The sequence below is a fragment of the Corythoichthys intestinalis genome, chromosome 4, assembly GCF_030265065.1.
Source record: "Corythoichthys intestinalis isolate RoL2023-P3 chromosome 4, ASM3026506v1, whole genome shotgun sequence".
Classification (NCBI taxonomy): Eukaryota; Metazoa; Chordata; class Actinopteri; order Syngnathiformes; family Syngnathidae; genus Corythoichthys; species Corythoichthys intestinalis.
This window is the reverse complement of record NC_080398.1, coordinates 46,649,590-46,675,364: the sequence shown is the minus strand read 5'-3', so window position 1 is coordinate 46,675,364 and position 25,775 is coordinate 46,649,590. Positions and strand designations below refer to the sequence as shown.

At 39.7% G+C, this 25,775-nt stretch overlaps 2 protein-coding genes across 4 annotated transcripts; both read right to left on the bottom strand.

Moving 5' to 3' along the window:
* Positions 1–882: 882 nt before the first annotated feature.
* Positions 883–17,565, bottom strand: grinab (glutamate receptor, ionotropic, N-methyl D-aspartate-associated protein 1b (glutamate binding)). Of its 2 annotated transcripts, XM_057834963.1 has the most exons (6): positions 17,262–17,563; positions 17,074–17,177; positions 5,214–5,414; positions 4,911–5,039; positions 4,268–4,411; positions 883–1,243 (listed from the first exon to the last, which is right to left on the bottom strand). In XM_057834963.1, exons 1-6 carry the CDS (start codon positions 17,473–17,475, stop codon positions 1,091–1,093), a joined length of 945 nt encoding a protein of 314 aa, XP_057690946.1. In that variant the 5' UTR covers positions 17,476–17,563; the 3' UTR covers positions 883–1,090. The 2 variants fall into 2 exon arrangements, with proteins under 2 accessions (XP_057690946.1, XP_057690945.1); XM_057834962.1 differs by having other exon boundaries at positions 17,074–17,565.
* LOC130915153 (uncharacterized) lies at positions 6,836–17,063 on the bottom strand. Of its 2 annotated transcripts, none has more exons than XR_009063056.1 (2): positions 9,324–17,063; positions 6,836–9,041 (listed from the first exon to the last, which is right to left on the bottom strand). XR_009063056.1 is itself a non-coding variant. In XM_057834961.1 (2 exons), the coding sequence occupies exon 2, from the start codon at positions 15,248–15,250 to the stop codon at positions 9,518–9,520; it is 5,733 nt and encodes a 1,910-aa protein (XP_057690944.1). In that variant the 5' UTR covers positions 15,251–15,418; positions 15,701–17,063; the 3' UTR covers positions 9,048–9,517. The 2 variants fall into 2 exon arrangements, 1 of the variants encoding a protein (XP_057690944.1); XM_057834961.1 differs by lacking the exon at positions 6,836–9,041 and having other exon boundaries at positions 9,048–15,418; positions 15,701–17,063.
* Positions 17,566–25,775: the final 8,210 nt, after the last annotated feature.

Genomic DNA, 25,775 nt, shown 5'->3' with positions numbered 1-25,775 from the left:
CGCCAGCCATCGTGTAGCACAGCTGACTCACTGACACTGAGCAACGACCAGTGGGGGAGGGTTGAGCCATGCAGCTGCAAGCGAGGGATTTCTCCCTGCATTTTTGGGACATAAAAAAATAGCTAATACAGTAGGGACTGTATGACAGAATTTTTTTGCGGTTTTGAAACTGTGACGTTTTCATACAACGGTATACCTTGAAACCAGTAATCGGCACGTCTATAGGCTACAGCACTTTAGCATAACTTCACTCATTGAGGTGACCCCGTTGAAAACGATTGAATATCTGCTGCCGTCAGTGGCATGAGTTAATACTTCCTCGATAAAACACACAAAATCCCGTTTCAGCAAAATTTGAACTTTTCCCTATAGTGCGGAATTAAGGCTGCAAGACGCAACAGGGCTTCATTTTACACTAGACAAAAGAAGGGTGGCCAAATGTGATAAGAGGTGAGTTGTGGTCAAAGTACGATCTGAAATCTAAACTGCCCTATAATTTAAACAAGGCTTTTTTCCCAGGAAACCTCGATTAGTGGGTTAGAATAACTGTATTTCACCCGCCGACCAGTATTACAATCTGTTTGAAATCCATCTGTTTTGGAGGGGAAATTAGAAGATATAAAACGACTAATGGGTCTGCAATGGACTCGTTACACTAACAAAACACCTTAGCTTTGATTTACTTGAACTGAAGTTTAAACTTTTGTTTTTGAAAAGCGGTTACTTATATTAAGCATCATCTTCCAGGTTCATGATTAAAATGGTTTTAAGAGTACACATATGAAAACCTTGGAAATAATAGCGGCTAAATGGATGAAATTTTGGGGGAGGGGTGGGGGGTAAAATGTGGCATACTTAATAAAGGTTTAATTAGGCACAAAATTACAAACAACCAATCTACATTAATTTATTCATAGTTATATAAGCACTGGATAACATTTGTTCTATAAAAGGCTAGGTCAAGAAAAGATAACGTACTAGAGTACTTTGATCAGTGACAACAACTAAACAAATCAGGGTACAACTTGCTTCCATGAACGGAATCATCAAAAACAGTCTTCCGATATGATTTTCTGTCACTTTCTTGGGCTTAGCTCCCTCTTGCTCTTCCCACCAAAGAAAGAATGTAGATAAAGATGTTGATGATGTCCATGTACAGGTTAAGTGCAGCAAAGATGTATTCTTCTGGATGCAGGGACAGTTCCTTGTTGGCAAGCAGCAGCTGGGTATCCACTGCCAAGAACTGTAAACAAAACATGTATCTTTAATTGCACCAACCTATGATGGCTGTACTATGACGTACGGGTTGTCTGTGTAAAAATTACTAAATGTTTTAACTACTTAGATTTAAAGTGCCTGTGACACGAAAAAGCATGTTTATTTCATAATACTTGCGGTGTTTTATGCTCCTGAATGAAATGGACCGCTTGGATGTCTGTGGAAGCGATCGCAGTATTTTAGGGCTGTCAAACGACAGCCTCAGAGACAGCAAGCTGTCATAAAAGCCAGAGGTGGTGCTACTAAATACTAGAGATGTGTTTTTATTGTTATTTCTTTGTTTGTTTCTCATGATTCCATATTTTTTTCCTCAGAATGGAGTGATTCCATACATATTTCCCTGCACTTGCTCTATTACATTACCATTTACTGACCGCCACAATGTTTTTTATTCATTTCTTTTAGTGTTTCTGAATGCTAAAGAGTTGCACTTTTGAACTAATTCATTATTTTCCAAGTTTTTTTTATCCGAGTTTGTTCTACATGATAAAATGTCTGAGTGAGTGCTCGCCTGAGACTGGTGATTCCATACTTTTTGCTAGGGGTTGTATTAATTGAAATCATTCATGAAAAAATGTCTGATTTTGTTCTGTCAAAATTGTTTTTTAATTTTTACAGTTTTATAAATATATATATATATTTTTTTTTACTAAGAATTTAATATTCCATAAATTATTTCCTACAAAATTGTATTCTCAATATTAACCGTTTTTTTCCTCTTATCCCCTTCAGACCTGGATTTTTTTCTGCTGGCAAAAAAAAAAAAAATGTTTTTATTACTTTTTTCTCTACTCAAAGTTATATTTTAATGTTAATGATTTGGCATTGTTTTTGATAAGAAATGAGCACTTACGTTTGCCTTTTTGAAGTTTTCAAAGAGCCAAAAATAGCAAAGAGGGTGTGGTAAACCTCATTGATTGATTTCAATGGGTAAAGTTTCATCCAATCATCTCCCAGAAATGACAATAGCAACTAAATTCAATGTATTAATTGATTTTTGATTTTTAAAAAATTATTATTTGATTATTATTATTATTTTGTTTTTTGATTATTGATTTGACTGTGCTGCTCTTTTCACTGATCTTTCAAAAGCATTCGATACTGTTGATAAATGAAATTCTACTTCGTAAATTGCAGGCCATAGGCTTGGATGTTAATGCCCTCAACTGGTTTAAGTCCTACCTTACAGACAGAATACAAACTGTTGCTGCTGATGGTGTTCAATCAAGTCCACCTACTAATAAAAATGGGGTGCCGCAGGGGTCTGTCCTTGGACCACTCCTTTTTACGTTATACATTAATAATATTTTTATTCCTAATCAACATTGTAATGTCCACTTTTTTGCTGATGATTGTATTCTATATGTGCCCGGTTCTTCCCCAGCTCTTGCTTTGACTCAATTACAGACTGCTTTTTTTGATTGTTTACAAATATCTCTTCATAATCACAGATTAGTTTTATATGCTGAAAAAACTAAATACATGGTTTTCTCCACTTCCACCATTACTGACAATGACTTACCAGGAATCAAATCCCTAAAAGGTACCAAATTACTCTCACTGATTCATACAATTAGGAATTTGGATTGACAGTAATTTATCATTCAAAACTCATATTCATCACCTAATCCGTAACTTAAATTCAAACTTAGCTTCTTGTATAGAATCAAAGGCTGTCTGTCAACTTCTAACCAAAAAAAACATTGTATTATCTTCTTTTGTTTCTGTTCTTGATTATAGGGACATCTTGTACTGTCATGCAGCTCCATCAACTCTTCAACAGTTAAACCCGGTTTATCACAGTGCACTACATTTCTGTTAGGGCCTCTGCCCCTCCTTCCTGAGCCCTGCCTCAGGTGAGGGGGGGTTTGCTTGATTACAGGTCAATTGTCAGATGGGTGGAGCGGCCAGCTGTGACTCATCATCAGCCAGCTTAAAAACTCAGCGGTCGCACCACCACGTCGCCCGATCAACTCGTCTGTTACGCACGTCAGTTGTATCTCGCATTCCTTACATGATATCTTTGCTCACTGGCTCACGACTACCTTGCTTTCGTCCCAGGTCCTGTTTTCTGCGCGCCCCTCGTCGGATTCCACGCCTGCCTCCCTTCCGAGCTTCCTCGTTAGCTCAACTACCCCGAGCCAAGCAAACTTCCATCCGCCACGCTCTCGCGATCGCTAATAAAATACTGCTCGCTTGAAGTTGTCTGCATTGGGATCCCTTCCTGCTCACGCACATCCTAACAGTTTCATCACCAATGACAATTTCTGCACTCATCATTGTACCCTGTATCAAAACGGTTGGTCCTTACTACAGTCAAGAAGAAATATCCACATCATGTTATTCATCTATAAGGCTTTACTGTGCAAACTTCCTAACTACCTCACATCTCTCCTGTCATTCAAATCCAGTAACTACAAAACACGATCATCCAACTACTTAACCCTAAACATCCCACTCACACGCACTAATGTTGGCAGAACTGGCTTTAGCTACTATGCTCCTCTTAAATGGAACGAATTGCAATCTACTCTTAAACTACAGTCAATCATTCATCTTGGTGATTTTAAATCTCTTTTGTCTGATGTTTTTACTGATCATTGTAACTGTTTCCGTTAGTGTATTTTGTGTTGTTTGATATTTGTGAATGTTTTTTGTGCTCAGGGCTCTCTTGTAAAATAGATATTAATCTCAATGAGACTGCCTGATAAAATAAAGATGAAATAAAATAAATAAAATAAAAATTTAGAGACGTGAACGTGTGATGTCCTTCAGCAGCATGCTCGGGTCGGAAGGGGTTAATATCATTGTACTATTGCCCCCCTCCCCCTTTCGCTGTGGACAAATATTTCTTACGCACAATGAAACCACAAATTAATGACAGAGATATGATCTATTCTACCATATTTGTGTGTATTTTTATTTTTAGCCTTGGTATAACATACCACCCATCAGTGATTTGAAAGTGGATTTGTGTATGTGGACTTACACAGGTGAATAGCAAGGCTGCCAGTCCAGCATAAAAAATGTTCAGGATTCCGTTCTGTAATATGATGCACAGGAAGCTGAAGAGGACGAGAACAACCAAGCATACGAACATCACGCCATAACAGGAAGTGAAGTCATACTTGGTCTGTGGAAGGATGATAAGCATGATGTTAGTTATGTTACACTGGTCTTTAAACTACAGTGGTACCTCAAGATACAAAATTAATTGGTTGCGGAGTGAGTTTCGCATCATGGTTTTTCGTAAAATAAATTGTGTTTTACATGTAAATTGCCTAATTCTTTCCAAGCTCTAATAAAAATACATTAAATTTGCTGTCATGTCCTCTGATTTGTAGTCTTTATTTGCAATGCTTTATCGCCCCCTAGTGGCGCTTAAGTGTAACTTGTCTGCTTATTAGAATAATAAGATAGACAACATAGTAGTTACAGTATATCATTGCTGTGATCAGGAATGATCTATTACAATATGTATTATCTTTCATATAAATACTTTTTCATAATATTATGAAGCGGAAAAAAAGTTTCGAAAAACTTTTGGTAAAATTCATTTTTTTCGTGTACCGACACGTTCGTATCTCGAGGTACTGCTGTACTAATATTGCATGTAGGAAGCAGATTGCAACCTGGAGAGAGAAGACGACCACTGTAAAGCAAACCACAGCTGTGATTCCCAATGCCATGAGCACTATGTCAGTTTCATGGAAGCTGGCAATCATTCCAACCATATATGACATACTGAGAGTCAGGATGGACTGACAAAAGAAAAATACAGTTGTTAGTTAAAACAGACCATACGGCCTCAGTCAAGTCCTCATAACTTACTAATAATAATAACTTAAATGGTAATGTGTTCTTGTGGTGATTACTAAAGGTTTGTTTAATGCAAACATACCTTTTGCAAAACAGGAAAATAAAAACTGGCTTACTAATGCAACCAGGTTCCATGGATGTTTCCTACGGAGGTTTCCAGAGCAGCTGATTGCGCACATGCAAACAAAGAATGTAACGTAGGACAAAATATAGGGCCAGATGTTCTCCTTCGCGAACGCCTTGATTCCTTCCACAAAGGTGAAAACCATTACGAAGGAGAACGTCACCACCAGCTGAGCAGTGAGCACCAAGAAAACCTTCAGGGTGAAAGAAACATGTAAAGTTGATATCAATAAAATGTAATATATTTATATTAGGACTGTCAAAATTATTACGTTAACGGGCGTTAATTAATTTTTAAAATTAATCACGTTAAAATATTTGACGCATTTAACGCAAATGCCCCACTCAAACAGATTAAAATGAAAGCAGAGTGTCATTTCCTTGTCACTTGTGTTTTTTGGTGTTTTGGCGCCCTCTGCTGGCGCTTGGGTGCGACTGATTTTATGGGTTTCAGCACCATAGTTATTATTGACATCAACAATGGCGAGCTACTAGTTAATTTTTTGATTGAATATTTTACAAACTTTATTAAAACAAAAACATTAAGAGGGGTTTTAATATAAAACTTCTATAACTTGTACTAACATTTATCTTTTAAGAATTACAAGTCTTTCTATCCATGAATCGCTTTAACAGAATGTTAATAATGTCCTGTTGATTTATTGTTATAATAAACAAATACAGTACTTATGTACAGTATGTTGAATGTATATATCCGTCTTGTGTCTTATCGTTCCATTCCAACAATAATTTGAAGAAAAATATGGCATATTTTATAGATGGTTTGAATTGCGATTAATTACGATTAATTAATTTTTAAGCGGTGATTAACTCGATTAAAAATTTTAATCGTTTGACACCCCTAATTTGTATATATATTTAAGTATGAACATTTATTTAGGTACAAATTAAATTTGTTAAAACTAGAAAAACCCTGCAGTTCCAGAGATAGCCACTGGGGGCTGGCTCCAAAACAGTAATTTCCTGTCCACTTCCGTGAAAAAAAAGTTCAATTTTCGCCATCAAAATAGACGTGAGAACAGCTTGGGACAAACTTTGAATTTGGTCTGTATGGCGACTAGGAGTGGGAACCTCTTGGTACCTCACGATACAATACGATTTGCGATACAAAGCTCATGATAACGACGATCTGACGATATAGCAATACAACGATTTTTGATACATTGGTCAGGAATCATTCTAGAATATTCTACAAAAAAAACAAGCTTCTGCTGTGAATTGGAATGAGTTTATCACTAGACCAATCTATTTGAACTGGGAGGTATCCCAGTATTCTTTCCCAGCTTTTTACAAATCAACAATCCTTGATCGCAGGTCTTCAGACAGCTCTTTTGACCAAGCCATGATGCACATCGGACAACGCTTCTCATCAAGGCAATTCTTACCAGGTGTGTGTTTTATAGTGGGCAGGGCAGCTTTAAACCACTCATCAGTGATTGGTCCCACACCTGACTTAAAATGTTTGGTAAAAATTGGTTTCAATTGCTCTAAGCCTCCTTAGGCCAGTGCTTCTCAATTATTTTCTGTTAGCCCCCCCCCCCCAGGAAGACGTAAATGTTTCACCCCCCCCCCCCCCAAACTCTCTGCCACCAATAGTATCATTTGTCTATAATATTACTATAAGTACGCCTCTGCCAAACATTGTGTCCTTTTTTTCTATTAAAGAAAAAAAGTAACATAGATCCTTATAATAAAGTATAACTTTATTAACATTGTTTTGTTTGTAACAGAAGACTTAACACGCATCAATTTGCCTGAATTAAAAAAAAAAAAAGTCACATCCAAACTGTAAAAATACACTCAAGGTACATTTTTGACCATTTGATACTGAAAGATAAAATGTAACAAAATAAGTAAATACTAACAAATTCAAATTGATTAAAAACATTAACTAATGAGGACAATATGCCAAAATATTTGGCTGAAAAAACAAAACTGAATAGAAGAAAAAAAAAAAAAGTGTCTTTGGACAGAAGGACAGTTTTTATTTTCGCTGCTCACAGTTTCACTTCCTTTGCAATGGTGTGGGGTTATTTTCACTGAGCATGCTAACAGTGCTCAGTGGTTTACTGATATAACACTGACAAAGCGGGACGATTGTTGGCAAAATTCGGCACGTTTTCGCTGAAAAACAATCAAGCGGCTTATCAATGAGATTGAGGTCTAATGTCTTTAAGTGGCGTCTAAATTGATTTGGCTTCCGGCTGTCCGCTATAATCATTTTTAGACACAGTAAACAGTGGTCTTTCCTCATCTCCCACTGTATTAAAAGTCAAAACCAAAAGGCAAACGGCCCGAAAAAAAAACGCATTCTCGGCGGCCAAGGGAGAACCGTAGGTGAGGGCAGTCATCTTGACGATCCCTAGCCGAAAATGGCACTTCTCGGGCGGACACGTGAGAACTGGAGTAAACAGTGGGTTGCTGTGTGAGTCCGGCCGGCAAACGGCTTTTGAAAACGGCGCACAGCTCTTCATATCCGTTTTCTGTGTGGTCTTGCCTAGGTAAAAAAATACTGCACGCACTCTGAAAATGAGAGCGCCACTGCCACCCACTGAGTGGATGTGCAAGTACACTTTATTCTTCAGCAGATTGGACTATTGCAACGGGATATTTACGGGTCTTGATAAAAAATCAGTCAGGAAGCTGCAGCTAGTAGAGAATGCTGCAGCCAGAGTCCTCACAAATACATGGACGATGGACCACATTACACTGGCTTCCAGTAAGTCAAAGGATAGACTATAAAATACTACTGCTCATCTACAAAACACTTAATGACCTTGGTTAGATTGTTAGATTCCTATGAGACATCTAGACCCCTAAGGTCGTCTGCAACCGGTCTCCTGCACGGTCTCCTCCTCACCTCTGGAACAAGTTACCTGAACGTCTGAAGTATGCTCAAACTGTTAGCTCCTTTAAATCAGGGCTAAAAACGCTTCTGTTTAGCACTGCATATCAATAACTGTCTTTATCAGAGGTCATAGAACCGCGGACCTCGGTCCGGTTCCGGACCTCCAAGCCGTCTGGACCGGATCTCAAGTTGTCCGGACTAATACATGTTGCAACAACAAAAATCATTTTTTTCTGCGGGTTTGCAGAGCGGAGGTGGGCAACAAACAAAAACCTTAGCGGTGACACGCGTGAGCCAGCCAATGGGAGTGAAGCATTTGAAAGTTATTTTTAGAACAGCATGTCTCACACTCGCTTTCCAGACTCCGCGGAGTGACAGCCAAAAACTGAGCCGAATGAAGTTGGAGGAAGAGGCGAAAAGGTACAGCAAATGCCGTGCTCAAAACTACGCAAGATTGATGCAGAAAACGGAGTGTTTAAGGAGGAGTAGACCAACACATTTTTGTTCATTTTACCTGGCGGCAGCACAGGACCACTATGCCTCATCTGTTAAAAGACGGTGTTCTGCCAAAATCTGCTACATCGGCGAAACGTGCTACATTAGTCGAATTTGACACCCAAAGTACTACCGTGCGTGCTAAACTTGTTTTGTTTGGATGCATACAGGCAGAACGTACTAAAAATACCATCAGAAAATAAGTAAATGCAGTTATACCAAATAAGGACGGTTTAAATACGCTACGTGACTAATGTGGTCAACTGCTTCAAAGCTAACACAAAAAACCACAATGGTTAAAAGTATGAGAGGGTAATACATGCAAAAAGTATTTTTGAGGCAATGAAAAGTGTTCTGTCCTCACTAAACGTGAGCCTGTTTAGCTAGACAGACAGCACAACGAGGCAAAAGTGGATTTTGAAGTCTTTACTTCCTCACTCTTGATGAATTCGTAAAACTGAAAACACACATACAAAAATGTTGAAAATGACGTACATATCAATACTAAATATTTCACACAAAACAAAGTCGCCAAATGTCCCTTCCATTCAATCAATATATACATTTAGTAAATTAAATCTGCACCATTTGTATACAAAAGTCCGCTAGCTTTGATGCTAAAAATGCTAACGTGTTCTCCCTTCTCTCCTCGTAAAACGCTAAATATAACTATACAAACAATATCTCCCCGCTTAACGACAAATACACACACCAACATACATTCATTGAAACAACTTACAGCCTCATGTGGGTCGAACCAGAACGTAGCTGTCCTTTAGCATTGTTAGACACGTCTGCTTCATAGGAAAAGAAAGGCAGGAATTCAACTACACCCAAAGCCGCCACCAGAGGTCATTATTTGACAAATACAATTGAACAAACCATCACACTCCCCGTCTGGTATAAATACTTTATACCACTAAATGTATAAACTTAATCAGTCTTTTTTGTTTCACTATGACGAGGGAGTAACAAAATCAGTTGGTTTATCGGTCGCAAATAGACACGCGGAGTCCCTTGCTTGACAACTCGTACTTCCACTTTTCGGATTCTTTTGTCTTCGCTTGGGATGCACTTTGTAATGAGTCCGATGGGCCATTCGTTGCGTTTCAGTAGTTCATCTTTAACTAAGACGACATCTCCTTCTGAGATATTGTCCTTGTCCTGAGTCCATTTCTTTCTTACTTGAAGAGCTGTCAGATATTCTTGTCTCCAGCGTTTCCAAAAGGCATCTGCAAGACTTTGAACATGCTTCCATTGCTTTTTGTACATGTCCTTGATGTCGAACGTACCTTCTGGAGCAGGAGCAGCACCTTTCTTTTGGGTTAGGAGCATGGATGGCGTCAAAACTGTTGGTGTCTCTGAATCCGTGGTGATGGGAACTAATGGTCGGCAATTCATGATAGCCATAACTTCTGACATGAGCGTTGTCAGAACTTCGTGTGTGAGGCGAGTAGGACCTGCTTGCAATAGCATGGCATCAAGAATGCGACGGGCGATGCCTATCATTCTTTCCCATGAGCCTCCCATATGCGATGAATAAGGTGTGTTGAAAGTCCATGTGCAGCCTTCTTTGCTCAAGTAATCTTGAATCTCAGAGTCATCGGTGCTTATTTTCAACTCTTTACAAGCACCTATAAAGTTAGTGCCACGGTCTGACCTCAAAACTTTGGCAGGACCCCTGACTGCGAAAAACCCTCGTAATGCATTAATAAAACTTGATGTAGACATAGATTCTATGACTTCTATGTGAACTGCGCGGGTGCCCAGACAGCTGAACAAAACTGCCCAACGTTTGCTGTCAGCGCTACCGCCTCTTGTTTTGCGGGTGACAACAGTCCAGGGCCCAAAAACATCTAGACCTACCCTTGTGAAAGGAGGCTCCATTGTAAGACGGTCTTCGGGCAAGTTGGCCATTTTCTGTTCAGCAGGCTTACCCCTAAGTTTGCGACATGTGACACATTGATAAATGACACTTGAGACAAGTTTTCTTGCGCCAATTATCCAGACACCTGCAGATCGAAGTGCTCCCTCGGTGAGGTGACGACCTTGATGAGCGACATCTTGGTGGTAATATCTCACAAGCAAAGTTGACACATGATGCCTTTTAGGGAGTATCAGTGGGTGCTTTTCATCATATGGAAGATTGGCAAGAGATGTTCGACCTCCCACTCTTAACAGTCCTTCTGAGTCTATGAATGAGTTTAAATTCCACAAGGGACTTGTTTTTGCGATATGCTCTCCTTTTTTAAGCTTTGTCATTTCCTCTTTGAATGCATTTTGTTGAACACTTGCAATGACTGACAGTTTTGCTTGAGTTTGTAGATTTGTACTTTTTTTGTCTGCAGTTTTGGATTTGTTTCTGATGACTGCAATGAGTTTTGCCATGCCTCTTATTAGATGTTTCCACGATGAGAATCTTTCAAAGCGGTGTGGGCTGAGATGTTTGAAGCTCACTTGGGTAGCACAGACATTAACTTCCGGTCGAACCTCGACATCTTGTTCTGGTTCGATTAGTTTGAAGTTGTTGTTATCTTCCATTGGAGGAAACTGTGACAGGTCTTTGTTCAGGAAAGGTGGGCCTGTGAACCAGTAGGTTTGTGGTAGCAATAGCGCTGCTATTGGACGTGTGGCAATGTCTGCCGGGTTGTTTTCCGATGAAACATGATGCCACTGCGATGGTACAGATGACTTTCTGATTCTTGAGACTCTGTTTGATACATAGACATAAAACCTTCTTGAGATGTTATAGATGTAACCTAGCACAATCTTACTGTCAGTGTAGAACCTGACATCATGGAGCTTAATGTCGATTTCTTGGCATATGAGCTCAGCCATTTCTACAGCGAGGACAGCTGCGCACAGTTCTAAACGTGGGATTGTGTGCGCTGGTCTCGGTGCTAGTTTGGATTTTCCCATGACAAATCCACTGAAATACTGTCCATGGTCATTTTTAACTTGAATGTAAGCAACTGCTGCTATTGCTGTAGATGAAGCATCGCTGAAAACACAAAGTTCTCTGTGCTGTGTTGAGGACATAGACTGTGGTACATACGACCTAGGAATGTGTATGTTCTCTACCTCGAGAAGTGAATCCTTCCATGCAGTCCACAATCTCTCTTTGTTTGCAGGCAAGGGGTCATCCCAGTCGCATGGTTCCAAGGTGAATTCTCGGATGAGTGCTTTTCCCTGTACAGTTATAGGCGAAACAAACCCCAAGGGGTCATACAAACTATTGACAGTGGATAGTATGCCTCTTTTGGTGAAGGGTTTTTTCTCTTTGCTCACGTGGAAGGTGAAAGTGTCAGATTCAAGACTCCAGCTGATGCCTAAACTTCTCTGAACAGGCAACGGGTCATTGTCTAGGTTTAGGCTTTTAATGTCTTTTGCCAAGTCGCTTGTTGGAAACGCCTCCATGACTTTGCTGCTATTAGAAGCGAATTTATGTAGGTGCAAGTTTGACACAGCCAACATTTTCTGAGTGTTTTGCAGGAGCGTGATCGCTTCAAGTTCTGTCGGGAGTGAGACCAGACCATCGTCCACATAAAAATTTCTGATAACAAACTGTGATGCTTCTTTGCCATATTCCGTTTCTCCTACCCCAGCAGCTTTGCGTAATCCGTAGATTGCAACAGAGGGAGACGGACGATTTCCAAACACATGCACTTTCATGCGGTACTCAATAATTTCCTTTGCGACGTCATTGTCCTTGTGCCAAAGGAATCGCAGGAAATTGCGATGATCTTCTCGCACTTTGAAGCAGTAGAACATTTGTTCCACATCTGCCGTTACTGCAATAGGCTCCTTACGGAATCTGATGAGCACTCCTAGTAACGCATTGTTAAGATCTGGGCCGCTTAAGAGGACATCATTCAACGCTACACCCTCATGTTTGGCACTTGAATCAAAAACCACACGAATTTGATGGGGTTTTTGAGGGTGGTACACCCCGAACATTGGGAGGTACCAGCACTCTTCCTCAGGTTGCAAGGGAGGTGCGGTTTCTGCTTGCTGGTTGTTTAAGATTTTTTGCATGAACTGTACAAAGTGCTCTCTTGTTTCAGGCTTTTTGTCAAGACTACGTTTGAGTGTGTAAAGTCTCTTTAAAGCTTGTTGTCTGTTGTTTGGTAGACGCTGTCTGGGTGTAACAAATGGAAGCGGTGCAACCCAATTGTTTGTCTCATCCTGGTACATTTCATTTTGCATTATTTTGAGAAATTCTGCATCTTGTTGTGACGGTGCCAACATTTCATCATCCTCTCCTTTGACGAAGATTGTATCCCCAAGATTGTCTGATCGTTTTACTTGATAAGTGTCTGTGAAGCTGTGCATGTCATCTTTTACGTTGGTTACCTTTTTTTCTTTGACTTGTAGGACATTTGTGCAGGCATCGAGATATGATGGCCGTCCATTGAACAAGGTGTTTGTTTTGTATGCTGTAATAGAGACTGGTTTGTGCACTCCACTTACACATACATCACCCACGATGACCCAGCCTAGGTCAAGGCGCTGCGCGAATGGTGCATTACTGGGACCATTACATTGCTCTCTCACTTTGTGCAACCTCAGGATGTCTCTACCGAGCAGCAAGAGGATCTGTGCGTTTGGATCTACAGGACTGATTTTGTGTGAGAGTGCCTTTAAATGTGGATGGTGTTGTGTGACTTCTGGTGCAGGTATCTCAGAACGATCTTCTGGGATCATGTCACATTCTAGCATAGGAGGAAGTGGCACTTTTACACGACCATCTATTGACTCAATAATAAAGTCTTTGGCTTTCCTCCCGCTCACTTCCATGACACCTGAACATGTCTTCAGAGTATAAATCTCTCTGCTTCCGTATACTCTGAAGATGTCAAAAAAGTCTGAACGAGCAAGGGATTGGTTACTTTGTTCGTCCATGACAGCATACAAGTTTATAGCCTTTTCTCGTTGGCCTGCTGGATAAACTTTAGCTAAACATATCTTCGCACAAGATCTAGGACTACGTTGTTCCCCACATACCTCGGTGCACATTGTGGTAGCGGAAACGGGTTGTAGACTTGACTCGGTCTCCCCGCCGTGCTGACGCGCCTCTGAAGACGGTTTGATGTCGGTTGAAGGAGGACCTGGATGAAGAGCTGTATTGTGTCTTTCACTCTGACATTCTTTGCATGTGACTTTAATAGTACAGTCTTTCGCTTGGTGTTTGGTTGACGCACAGCACCTGAAGCATATGCCTTTCTCTTTCAGGTACGCCTTTCTCTCATCAAGAGGCTTGGTGAGAAAAGTGCGACATCTTCTGAGGGGGTGTGGCTTGTTATGCAACGGACATTGTTTGTCTGGCTCTTCACATACCTCTTTTAACTCAGTGTCTACAGCAATTTCAGTCTTTTTCACGGATATCATTGGGCGAGTGCTGCTTTTAACTTGTTTATCAAACTTGAACTGAGTTGCTGAAAGAAATGAAAAACTTGGGTCATTTCTTATGCGTGCTTGCTCTTGCACAAATCTAGAACAGACTGAAAATGGTGGAAATATGACACCATGATCTAGTTTGTATTTAGATGCATGTGAAATCCACTTTTCTTGTAGTGAATATGGCAACTTCTCCAAAATGGGATTGACACCCCTGGCGGTGTCTAGAAAGGCTAACCCTGGAGAATGACCTTCTGCTTTTGTAAGTTCAAGTTCCATTAAGAGATCCCCCAGCTCTCTTAGCTTAGTATTTTCTCTAGACGCAATTCTAGGAAAGTCCTCAATTTTCTTAAAGAGGGCATGCTCAATTACCTCAGGTGCACCAAACGTTTCTTCTAGTCGCTGCCAAACCATTTTGAGCGCAGAAGTTGTGTTATTGACTTGAGCTGCACTGATTCTCTTTGCTTGTTCAGTTGACTTGGGCCCAAGCCATTTGAGTAGAAGATCTAGCTCTTCTTTGTCTGACAGAGCTAGGTCTTTAGTGATGTTCACAAAAGATGATTTCCAGCTGCGATAATTTTGTGGATCATCGTCGAATCTCTGCATGGTGCCTGTTACAAGTTCACGTCTCATCAGATATTTTGCTACATCACTTACATTTGTTTTCTGCTGAGGGTGGGGAAGAGATGAACTGAGGGGCTGATACTGGTGAATTGGAGCTGGAGATGTAGCGCCAGGTATAGGTGATGATATGCAGTTGAAAGTGTGGGAATTTTGTTGAGGTAATGGTTGAGGTTGAATGCTTGAGTTGTCAATTTGGTGGAAGGGGTTCCAGCATGGGACTGGGTGTTGTACTGGCTGGATTACTTGACTGTCGATATAATTTTGAACCTTTTGTTTAGAGTCCACAAAGTCGATGGATGATGGATGACAAAGTGGTTGTGCTTCTTCCTGCTGAATTGCTGCTTCCAGGATGTCCGCTTCTGCTGATGCAGCTGCTGCCTCCTTCTTCACCTTCAGTACATGAAGTTGAGCTTGGATTTGAGCCTGTTGCTTCATGGCTTCAGCTTCCTCTTCTGCAAAAGCCAACTGCGCTTGTGCAGCCCCAGCTTTGGCTCGCGCTTTGAGGGCTGCAACGCTTGCTGATGACCTTGTAGACTGCTTTGAGGATCTGGAGCAACGAGACCTTGTTTCCCATAACTCACCTTGACTACTTGGTGAGCAGCTTCTCTGCTGACTTTGCGATTGAGCGTCCACTTGCTTCAACATTATGTCTTTATGCTTGGAGTAACAGCTTCTGGCTCCAACTGTTGATAATGAGGCTTTTTACTGTTCTGTCCTCACTAAACGTGAGCCTGTTTAGCTAGACAGACAGCACAACGAGGCAAAAGTGGATTTTGAAGTCTTTACTTCCTCACTCTTGATGAATTCGTAAAACTGAAAACACACATACAAAAATGTTGAAAATGACGTACATATCAATACTAAATATTTCACACAAAACAAAGTCGCCAAATGTCCCTTCCATTCAATCAATATATACATTTAGTAAATTAAATCTGCACCATTTGTATACAAAAGTCCGCTAGCTTTGATGCTAAAAATGCTAACGTGTTCTCCCTTCTCTCCTCGTAAAACGCTAAATATAACTATACAAACAATATCTCCCCGCTTAACGACAAATACACACACCAACATACATTCATTGAAACAACTTACAGCCTCATGTGGGTCGAACCAGAACGTAGCTGTCCTTTAGCATTGTTAGACACGTCTGCTTCATAGGAAAAGAAAGGCAGGAATTCAACTACACCCAAAGCCGCCACCAGAGGTCATTATTTGACAAATACAATTGAACAAACCATCACAAAAAGGTTCTAAAAAAACTAAATAAAAACAAAAATTGTGAGTACTCGCCGCTTCTGACCGATGTGCGCATGCGTGCGGATGCTTGCGCAAGCGCGCTGAGCGTTGTGTAGACGTTTTTTCAATAGGGAATGGCCGAACAATGGTAGCGCTTGTATAAAGCAGCAATTTGAAAAGGCACTATGAGACGAAGCACACAGCTTCTTCACAAAGTTTCCCTGTGAACTCTGCCATCTGTTCTCAAGAAATAGCGGAATTAAGGGCTCAATATGATCGCTTTATTATTTATTACTAATTAATTATCATTAAATATTATTTATTACTTACTATAAATTTATTTTTTATATATTTTTTTTTACATTTTTGAATGTTGTAATTATCAGCATGGCCACGTAAGGATACGTTTGTATTTTTGGGAAAAAAAGAAGCATTAAAAATATTTCCGGACCCGAGATTGTTGTAATTTTTTCATTTCGGACCCAGAAGATTTTTAATTCATGACCCCTGGTCTATATATCTCAATCTACTTGCTTTCTATTCTTCTTGTGCTTATCTCCATTGCTGATTTCAATTATTATTTAGTAGTTTTTGTTTTATTTTTATTTATTTTTATTCTATTTGTGATTAAATGCAATTTTTTTGTATTATTTTATTTCCTATTTTGATTGTCCTGGTTTTTACGTTGTACTGATTTAAATGTGATTTTTATGATCTTCATGTGATGTAAAACACTTTGAATTGCCTTGTGTTGAATTGTGATATAAAAATAAATTTGCCTTGCCTTACAGCAATACGGCAAAAAAAAAAAAAAAAAAAAACTTACTTATTTATTTTCCCTCTTCTGTCATTGTTTGCATATAATCCTCATTAAAATATGAAAACCTATAAATGTTTGGGTGGTTTTAGTTAAAGCAGACACTGTTTTTTCATCTGTGTGCTTTTGACAAAGATCAGATCACATTTGATGATTTTATGCAGAAATGTGAGAAATTCCAAAAGGTTCAGATTCTTTTTCATACCACTGTAATGCCGTCACGTGGCAGCCAATGAGTTAATGTTGGCCCTTATTAGGTACCAATGAGCCAGATATTTTTTGTGTTTCACTAGATAATATTGAGAATGAGAACCACTGCATTAGGTGGCATAGTGCTCCAATATTGTTTCGATTCACTATCTTGGTTGGCTGCCATTTTTTTCACGTGGTCATTCTGAACATTGGCCCCTACCTTCCGAATGAAAGCTCGTCTTATGCTTTTATCATCCAATCCATAACCGAAGTCCTGGTTATCGTCAAAAGGTGGTGGGTCTTCCTCACTGTGGTAAGCGTCACCTAAAGTGTCGGCAATCAAAAGGGACGTCAAATGCATTGACGTACTGTATCTCGGAGTGAATGTAAAACTACAATGTTGTTTACCGGGTTTGTTGTCGTGAAATCCATAGGGAGGTGGGGAATACGGCGAAGATGCAGGGTCGCTCATTCTGTAAGCTCCAGGTACATTTGGTCCAAATGCGACCGGTGGAGGCAAAGGGGGGAGACCCCCGGGAGTGCCCATCGACGTCGGCACGAATGACGTCCCGGTCGGGACTTCCTCCTCCAGTAGAGTGTATGCAGTATTATGCGTGGCCATTTTCGACTGGAATTGATGCTGCCGTCCAGTTTGTGCGGAAAAACAACGCGCTGACTGCACAGACAAAAACACGCCCCAAACAGCGCATTGACGTCAATATCACGTGTTTTCCGGGTATCGTCACTCGTTTGATCTTTAAAATAGAAAATAGATTTTTTTTTTTTTTACTTGATAAGTTTATTTGCAAAAATTTTTATACACAAACAAAAGTTTTCCAAAATACCTCCAATATTTAAATGGTAAATGGAGACTACTTATGTAGCGCATTTATTTACATGCTGGCCAAAAGTATCGGCACCCCTGCAATTCTGTCAGATAATGCTCAATCTCTCCCAGAAAATGATTGCGATTACAAATTCTTTGGTGGTAATAGCTTCATTTATTTTGCTTTCAATGAAGAAACACAAAAGAGAATGAAAAAATCATCATTTGACACTAAACTCCAAAAATGGGCCGGACAAAAGTATAGACCCTACTCACCTACGTCACAAAATGACGTGTCGCTGTATCCGGCCGCCATATTGTCCGTATTTTTTAGACCTATTCTCATTGTTTTCAATTAGTCGTGCAAGTTATAGAGCAATTCATGGAAGCCCCGGTGTTATCTGACGCCGTAAACTCATTGGATGCGTTGCATAAAAGGCGTTATGTGGAAAAGCTTCAGTTTATCCATTCGCCAGATCCATATTTGATGCCTAAATTGATGTTTTTCGACCCGCTGTCTTCGCCGTCTTTGCCTGACCCTGATAACAACTATCTTGTCCACACAAAATCAGCCTATTCTCACGAAAGTTTAAAAAAACTTTAAGAGCTTGGAGGCTTATAAATGCTACGTTGCTGGTTGGGTGAAACAGGTCCTCGTACACGAAAATTCGGCAGGAATCTATCTTGTGCTCGGGAAGGTGAGTTACGAAATTATCAATTCAAAATCTTTTGTTCTTGCTAACATCCACTGTCAAGTCTAATGTATTTCATGTCATTTGTCAATGGAACTAGGGCTTTTAATGTTTATATGGTTTAGCGATAGCACTCTCACTACATACATATATAATATGTAATAAATATGAAGTGCGATAGCACTACTCCAGATTGTCCCTAGTTGAATTTATTTTTTGGCTTTTGACCTCAATAGTGAAATTGTAAATTAATTGTATGACAACTGTCTTATTATCCCCTTATAATTATATATTTTCAGGTAGTTCATTCACAACGTCTGAGTGTATGTTGTCGGCGATTAGCCTAGCAATGATCTTAATTGTGGTTGTCAGCCCAAAACCCTCTAAATATATATTAAATGCATCTTACCAGATATAAAATGACTACTACATAATCTGGTAGTCGTTTGGAGCCCAGTTTTCTCGTCGAATTGCAGCAGTCAATCTCGCTCTCCTCTCCGGGTCTCTCGGAATACGGTAAAACTTCAAGTCTCTCCGTCTATCTTCTCTGTTTTTGCAACCGACCGCCACACACGACTTCACCATTTTGATTATTAATGTTAACGAGCAGAAAAACACGCCAAAATAGGAGGAATTTACGAAGCGCTTATGCATTAACATGACGAGTATACGGACAACATGGCGCGGGGGCGTGGCTGTGACGTCACGTGAGTAGGGTCTATTGGCACCCTTTGAAAAGTCATGTGATGCTTCTCTAATTTGTGTAATTCACAGCACCTGTTACTTACCTGTGGCACATACAGTGGGGAGAACAAATATTTGATACACTGCCGATTTTGCTGGTTTTCCCACTTGCAAGCCTTGTAGAGGTCTGTAATTTGTATCGTAAGTTCTCTTCAACTGTGAGGGACGGAATCTAATACAAAAATCCAGAAAATCACATACGTGTATAATTTTTAAATAATAAATTTGTATTTAACTGCATGAAATAAGTATTTGATACATTACCAGCTAGTAAATATTTCGGCTCTTAGTTCTTTTTTAAGAACCCCTCCTGTTCTCCACTCATTACCGGAAGTAACTGCACCTGTTTGAACTTGTTACCTGTATGAAAGACACCTGTTCACATGCTCAAACAAACAAACTCCAACCTCTCCACAATGGCCAAAACCAAAGAGCTGTGTAAGGACATCAGGGATAAAATAATAGACCAGCACAACGCTGGGATGGGCTACAGGAAAATAAGCAAGAGTTTGGTGAGAAGGTAACAACTGTTGGAGCGATTATTAGAAAATGGAAGAAGTTCAAGTTGACGGTTAATCTGCCTCGTTCTGGGGCTCCATGCAAGATCTCACCTCGTGGGGCATCACTGATCATGAGGAAGGTGAGGGATCAGCCCAGAACTGCACGGCAGGACCTGGTCAATGACCTGAAGAGAGCTGGAACCACAGTCTCGAAGAAAACCATCAGAAACACATTACGCCGTCATGGATTAAAATCCTACAGCGCACGCAAGGTCCAGCTGCTGAAGCCAGTGCATGTCCAGACACGTCGGAAGTTTGTCACTGACCATCTGGATGATCCAGAGGAGCAATGGGAGAAGGTCATGTGGTCAGATGAGACCAAAATTGAACTTTTTGGTCTAAACTCGGCTCTTCGTGTTTGGAGGAAAAAGAAGGATGAGTACAACCCCAAGAACACCATCCCAACCGTAAAATATGGAGGAGGAAACATCATTTTTGGGGCTGCTTCTCTGCCAAGGGTACAGGACGACTGCACCGTATTGAGGGGAGGATGGATGGGGCTATGTATCGCCAGATCTTGGCTAACAACCTCCTTCCTTCAGTGAGAGCCCTGAAGATGGGTCGTGGCTGGGTCTTCCAGCATGACAATGACCCAAAGCACACAGCCAGGGCAACTAAAGAGTGGCTCCTTAAGGAGTATCTTAAGGTCCTGGAGTGGCCTAGCCAGTCACCAGATCTGAACCCGATGGAAAATCTATGGAGGGAGCTGAAAGTCCGTGTTGCCCGCCAGCAGCCCCGATACCTGAAGGCTCTGGAGAAGATCTGCATGGAGGAGTGGGCCAAAATCCCTGCTGCAGTGTGTGCAAACCTTGTCAAGGACTAAGGAAACGTTTGGTATCTGTAATAGCAAACAAAGGTTTCTGTACCAAATATTAAGTTCGATTTTTGTGATGTATCAAATACTTATTTCATGCAATTAATTGCAAATGTGTTATTTAAAAATCATACACCGTGATTTTCTGTTTTTTTGTATTAGATTCCGTCCCTCACAGTTGAAGAGAACTTATGATACAAATTACAGACCTCTACATGCTTTGCAAGTGGGAAAACCAGCAAAATCGGCAGTGTATCAAATACTTCTTCTCCCCACTATAACAGGTGGTGGCAATAACGAAATAACACGTTGAGCCAGTTAAAACTGATTAAAGTTGACTCAACCTCTGTCCTGTGTCCTTGCGTGTACAACATTAAGTATGGACAAAAGAAAGAAGACCAACTAACTGTCTGCGGACTTGAGAAGCTGAATTGTGAGGAAGCATGGACAATCTCCATGCTAAAAGTCCATCTCCATAGACCTGAATGTACGTGTGTCTACTGTGTGCAGTGTAATCAATGAGTGTAAAGCCCATGGCGCTGTGGCTAACTTCCCTAGATGTGGTCGGAAATGAAAAATTGACGAGAGATTTCAACGAAAGATTGTGCGGATGGTGGATAAAGAACCTCGACTAACATCCAAACAAGTTGAAGCTGTCCTGCAGTCCGAAGGTACAACAGTGTCAACCAGTACTATCCGTCGGCATCTGAATGAAATGGGACTCTATGGTGGGATACCCAGGAAGACCCCACTTCAGAGACATAAAAGAGCCAGGCTGGAGTTTGCCAAAACTTACCTGAGAAAGCCCAAAACGTTTTGGAAGAAAGTTTTCTGGTCAGATGAGACAAAAGTAGAGCTTTTTAGGAAAAAGCATCAACATAGAGTTTACAGGGGGAAAAACGAGGCCATCAAAGAAAAGAACACGGTCCCCACAGTCAAACTTGGCAGACGTTCCCCGATGTTTTGGGTTGTTTTGCTGTCTCTGGCACTGGACTGCTTGCCCGTGTGCTTGGCATCATGAAGTCTGAAGACTACCAAGAAGTTTTGCAGCATTATGTGTGAGAAAGCGGGGTCTCCCTCAGAGGTCATGGGTCTTCCAGCAGGACAATGACCCATAACACACTTCAAAAAGCACTAGAAAATGTTTTGAGAGAAAGCACTGGAGACTTCTAAAGTGGCCAGCAATGAGTCCAGACCTGAATCCCATGGAACACCTATGGAGAAATCTGAAAATTGCAGTTTGGAGAAGGAACCCTTCAAATCTTAGAGACCTTGAGCAGTTGGCCAAAGAAGAATGGTCTAAAATTCCAGCAGAGCATTGTAAGAAACTCATTGATGGATACCGGAAGCGGTTGTTCATTGTTACTTTGTCTAAAGGTTGTGCTACCAAGTATTAGGCTGAGGGTTCCAATACTTTTGTCCGGTCCATTTTTGGAGTTTTGTGTAAAATGATAATGATTTTTTTTTTTTTCATTCTCTTTTGTGTTTTTTTATTGCAAGCAAAATAAATGAAGATATTACTACCGAAGCATTTTTAAATGCAATCATTTTCTGGGAGAAATTGAGCATTATTTGACAGAGTTGCAGGGGTACCAATACTTTCGTTCAGGTGAACCACTGTTCGGTTCAAACCTTTGTTTTCAAAAATTACTAAAGAAACATTTTGAAAACTTTTTTAAAGCAAATTTAAATACTCAAAAGACAATTTACATTGCATTAATCTTTTCGTCCACACTTGATGGTAGTAAGCCACTAATGTAGCCATAGCTGTCCTGGGGCAGTCCAACAGAAGCGAGGAAGCCAATCCGCGCCATCGGCCCTTCTGACCATGGTAGGTGTGTGCGTGAATGGCTGTTTGTCTGTATGTGTCCTGCGATTGGCTGGTGACCCGTTCAGGGTGAACCTTGCCTTCTGCCTGTTATTGGCTGGGATGAGCTCCAGCATCCCCGCAACCCTCATGAGGGTAGGCGGCTCAGAAGATGAAAGAATATACTGTATATTATTAAAATATGGTTGATGTCATGAGAATATCTTGAATGCTTTTTTTTCACTTTGGCGCCAAAAAAACCTCATGCTCTATATACTGTACACTAGTTTAGGTTGGGTGTGTCAGCTGTCTGGAGATTTGTTAAAAGGAATGTTAAGTACTTTTTTTTTGTTTTTTAACTGTAACTGTCCATGTTGATCGCTTGAAATCAATAAAATATATTTGAAACAAAGAAAAAATATAGAATTTCATTTTTCTGCCTTGTAATAGTAGAGAAAAATATCAATGGAAATCAGTAATTACAAGAAGTGGAACCCCCGACATAGGGGCAGATATTTTATCAATGCACTATTTTTGCCAATCAAATGTGAGTATCCCAAATTTCCAGAGGTGGGTAGTAACGCGTTACATGTACTCCATTACATTTACTTGAGTAACTTTTTGAGAAAAATGTACTTCTAAGAGTAGTTTTACTAAGCCATATTTTTTACTTTTACTTGAGTAGATTTGTGAAGAAAAAATGCTACTCCGCTACTATGGGCTACACAAGAATTGTTACATTTTTCCTCTTTATTCTATGTAATAGATTTATTTTTTTTTTGCCAGCGATGCCAAGAGTAGCTCTACTCATTTCACCAATGAGTCGTCGCAACAACATTAACATGACTCAATTACGCCAATCTGATGCAAGCTTGCCGTTCTATGATTACGTCTGCCTGTTCAATCACGTGGTGTCTTTAAAACACCGTTAAAAAATGAAGTATTTGACATAGAGCTCTGCCCTCAACATGAATTGAATGCACCGATTTAAACCTCTCTCCCAATTTTTATTTGACCACGGCAAAGCGGAGATATGATCCTTTTAATTTCATAATAGCAACTATGAACTATTCACTATTTAAACTAGGGACTATTTTCTCCTCTAGAGAGAGACGAATAATGCTTTTTTTTCTCTCACCGGAGTTCAACGGCTTATTGGAAAAAAAAGTATATATATTTTTTGTATTTCTCTAATGGGTTATTGTACAGTATCATTATTAAAACAGTTTATATACAGAAGTTTGTGCTGAGAGAAAAAAAAATTAGGGCTGTCAAATGATTAAAAATTTTAATCGAGTTAATTACAGCTTAAAAATTAATTTATCGCAATTAATCGCAATTCAAACCATCTCTAAAATATGCCATATTTTTCTGTAAATTATTGTTGGAATGGAAAGAGAAGACGGATATATACATTCAACATACTCTACATAAGTACTGTATTTGTTTATTGTACCAATAAATCCACAAAGTGCATTAACATTCTTTCTGTTAAAGTGATCCACGGATAGAAAGACTTGTAGTTCTTAAACGATAAATGTTATATTTACAAGTTATAGTAATTTTATATTAAAACCCCTCTTCATGTTTTCATTTTAATAAAATTTGTAAAATTTTCAATCAAAAGTAGAGTTAATATAATAATAATAAGAATAAAAATAACAATAACAAAAACAGAGTGACCAAAGTCTAAGTTTTACGTGTATTTTGCATAGCTATTTTGATATGGAATGCCATTTCATTTTGCATTGTTGTTTAACTGTGTGTCAGAATGGGCCTCGTTACTATAGACTCAAGTGCTTTTCTTTTTGTGAACATTATTTTTTTTGGAGAGATAGGAATATTATTTTTGTTGTGTTTTCACTAAACGATATTTACAGTGGGGAGAACAAGTATTTGATACACTGCCAATGGGAAAACCCATTGGCAGTGTATTCTCCCCACTGTATGTTTGTTGTGAAGGAGTTGCCAATAATCGACGCGGTCCAAAGAACGCCTGTGTCCACTCGCCTATACTGTATAACATATATCTGTACATATCTTACTCAAAATACAACAAGAGACACATAATTGCCACTAAAATAAAGAAAACTTACCGAAATATGTCTGGCGCACAAATAGCAATTTGCATTGCATTGTGAATACAGCATAAACGTCTCACAACTACTAATTCTCCCACGTTTAGAAGAAATAACATGAGTATGGAACGGCGCTGCCCCCAAGCGGCTGGTGGCATTCTTTTCACTCTTAATGTCCATAAACGGCCTCATTGTAATCTGTTTGAGGCAATATGTGAGATGGTCATTCACCCAAGCGCCTGCAGAGGGCGGCAAAACTCCATAAAAACAAGGGAGCGTTTCACTGTACTGTCATTTAAATCTGTCTGAGCGGGACATCTGCGTTAATTGCGTCAAATATTTTAACGTGATTAATTTAAAAAATTAATTAACACCCGTTAACGCGATAATTTTAACAGCCCTAAAAAAATACCATTGTTTAAAAAAAAACAAGCAGTTACTCACAATGTTACTCATTACCAGGGGTGAAAGTGGGCCAGAACGGTCAGGAACGCAGTTCTGGTATAAGTTTCAGGGCAGGAACGCAGTTCCGGTATAAGATTCAGGGCCGGAATGCTGTACCGGTACACGGTGCTATGATTCCAAAAATATGACGGCAACTGTAAAAAAAAAAAAAAAAAAAAAATGCTGAGCTGCCACACATGCATTTCATCTCCAAGAAGAAAAAAAATCTACCAACATCAGATTTACATACTCAAGTGTTGACAGCAAGCATAATAAAGTGCTTGTGTAGCGTAATCCGTTTCCACCAATATTTCTTATTTATTTTATTTCACGGACGGCATGGAGGTTTCCTCAGTTGCTGCAGTTATCGGAGTCTGACGATGATGAGTCAATGTGTGAATATACGCAGCAAAGCAAAACGCCTGGACTCATTTATCCGTTCAATTGGCTGACATACTGACATGTGATCAGCAGAGATAGTGAGCTCTGATTGGTTCAAATGTGCATGTTTTCTGGAACAGAAAAAAAAAAAGAAAAAAAAAGTTGAATTGACGCGACAAAAAAGGCAATGCAACATAAAATGGATCAAATCTTTAAAAGCAAGGAAAGAGTTGAGGAGGCTTATTTATCATATTTAGTTTTATTTGCTCTGATGGGGAGGTTCAGAACATCTTGTCAATGTGCACTTTGGACTTGTATTTGTTCATTTATGTTAGGCTACTTATAATTTCCTTATGATTTAGAAAAATCAATTTTTGCGCCCTCTTCAAAATATATTCCATTTACCTCTGCATAATATTGGTCATTTGTTCTTATTTTTCTGAATGTATGTTACTTATATCTTAATTATTAAAAAACAGTCAATGTTTACATTAACTTCAATTTTAATATACATCCTATGTTCTTAAGTAGTTAAAATTGAGATTTGGCATTTAGTATGTGAAGAAATGAGGGAAA